The sequence below is a fragment of the Penaeus monodon genome, chromosome 33, assembly GCF_015228065.2.
Source record: "Penaeus monodon isolate SGIC_2016 chromosome 33, NSTDA_Pmon_1, whole genome shotgun sequence".
In the NCBI taxonomy this organism is placed as follows: domain Eukaryota; kingdom Metazoa; phylum Arthropoda; class Malacostraca; order Decapoda; family Penaeidae; genus Penaeus; species Penaeus monodon.
Genome location: NC_051418.1, coordinates 11,707,820 through 11,708,061, shown reverse-complemented (window position 1 = coordinate 11,708,061; position 242 = coordinate 11,707,820). Strand labels below are relative to the sequence as shown.

The window sequence follows — 242 nt, the reverse complement described above, 5'->3', positions numbered from 1 at the left end:
CAGAGGTACTTAGAGTTAAAAGAAGAAGCAAAAAATAATAAAAACTAAACTGAACTAAACAAAAAAATGGTCCCTTAAATAGGCTCATCCCACACGCGCCCTACAGACAATATTGACCTTTGTTGACCTTACCTGACCTCTCACAGCGGATGGCAGGATGATCTTCCTCTATGTGCTGACCAGCGACTCTTGCTCTCAGTACATCAACGCCACTTTCGTCAACGGATTCGACAAAAAGGTAA

At 42.1% G+C, this 242-nt stretch overlaps 1 protein-coding gene across 1 annotated transcript in view; it reads left to right on the top strand.

Moving 5' to 3' along the window:
* Positions 1-238, top strand: part of LOC119594246 (receptor-type tyrosine-protein phosphatase C-like) — a gene marked incomplete at its 3' end in the record, with an annotated part of 35,196 nt that extends 34,958 nt beyond the window's left edge. The window contains 1 exon segment of the mRNA XM_037943315.1: positions 147-238. Coding sequence (XP_037799243.1) covers positions 147-238 — 92 coding nt within the window.
* Between the last annotated feature and the right edge of the window lie 4 nt (positions 239-242).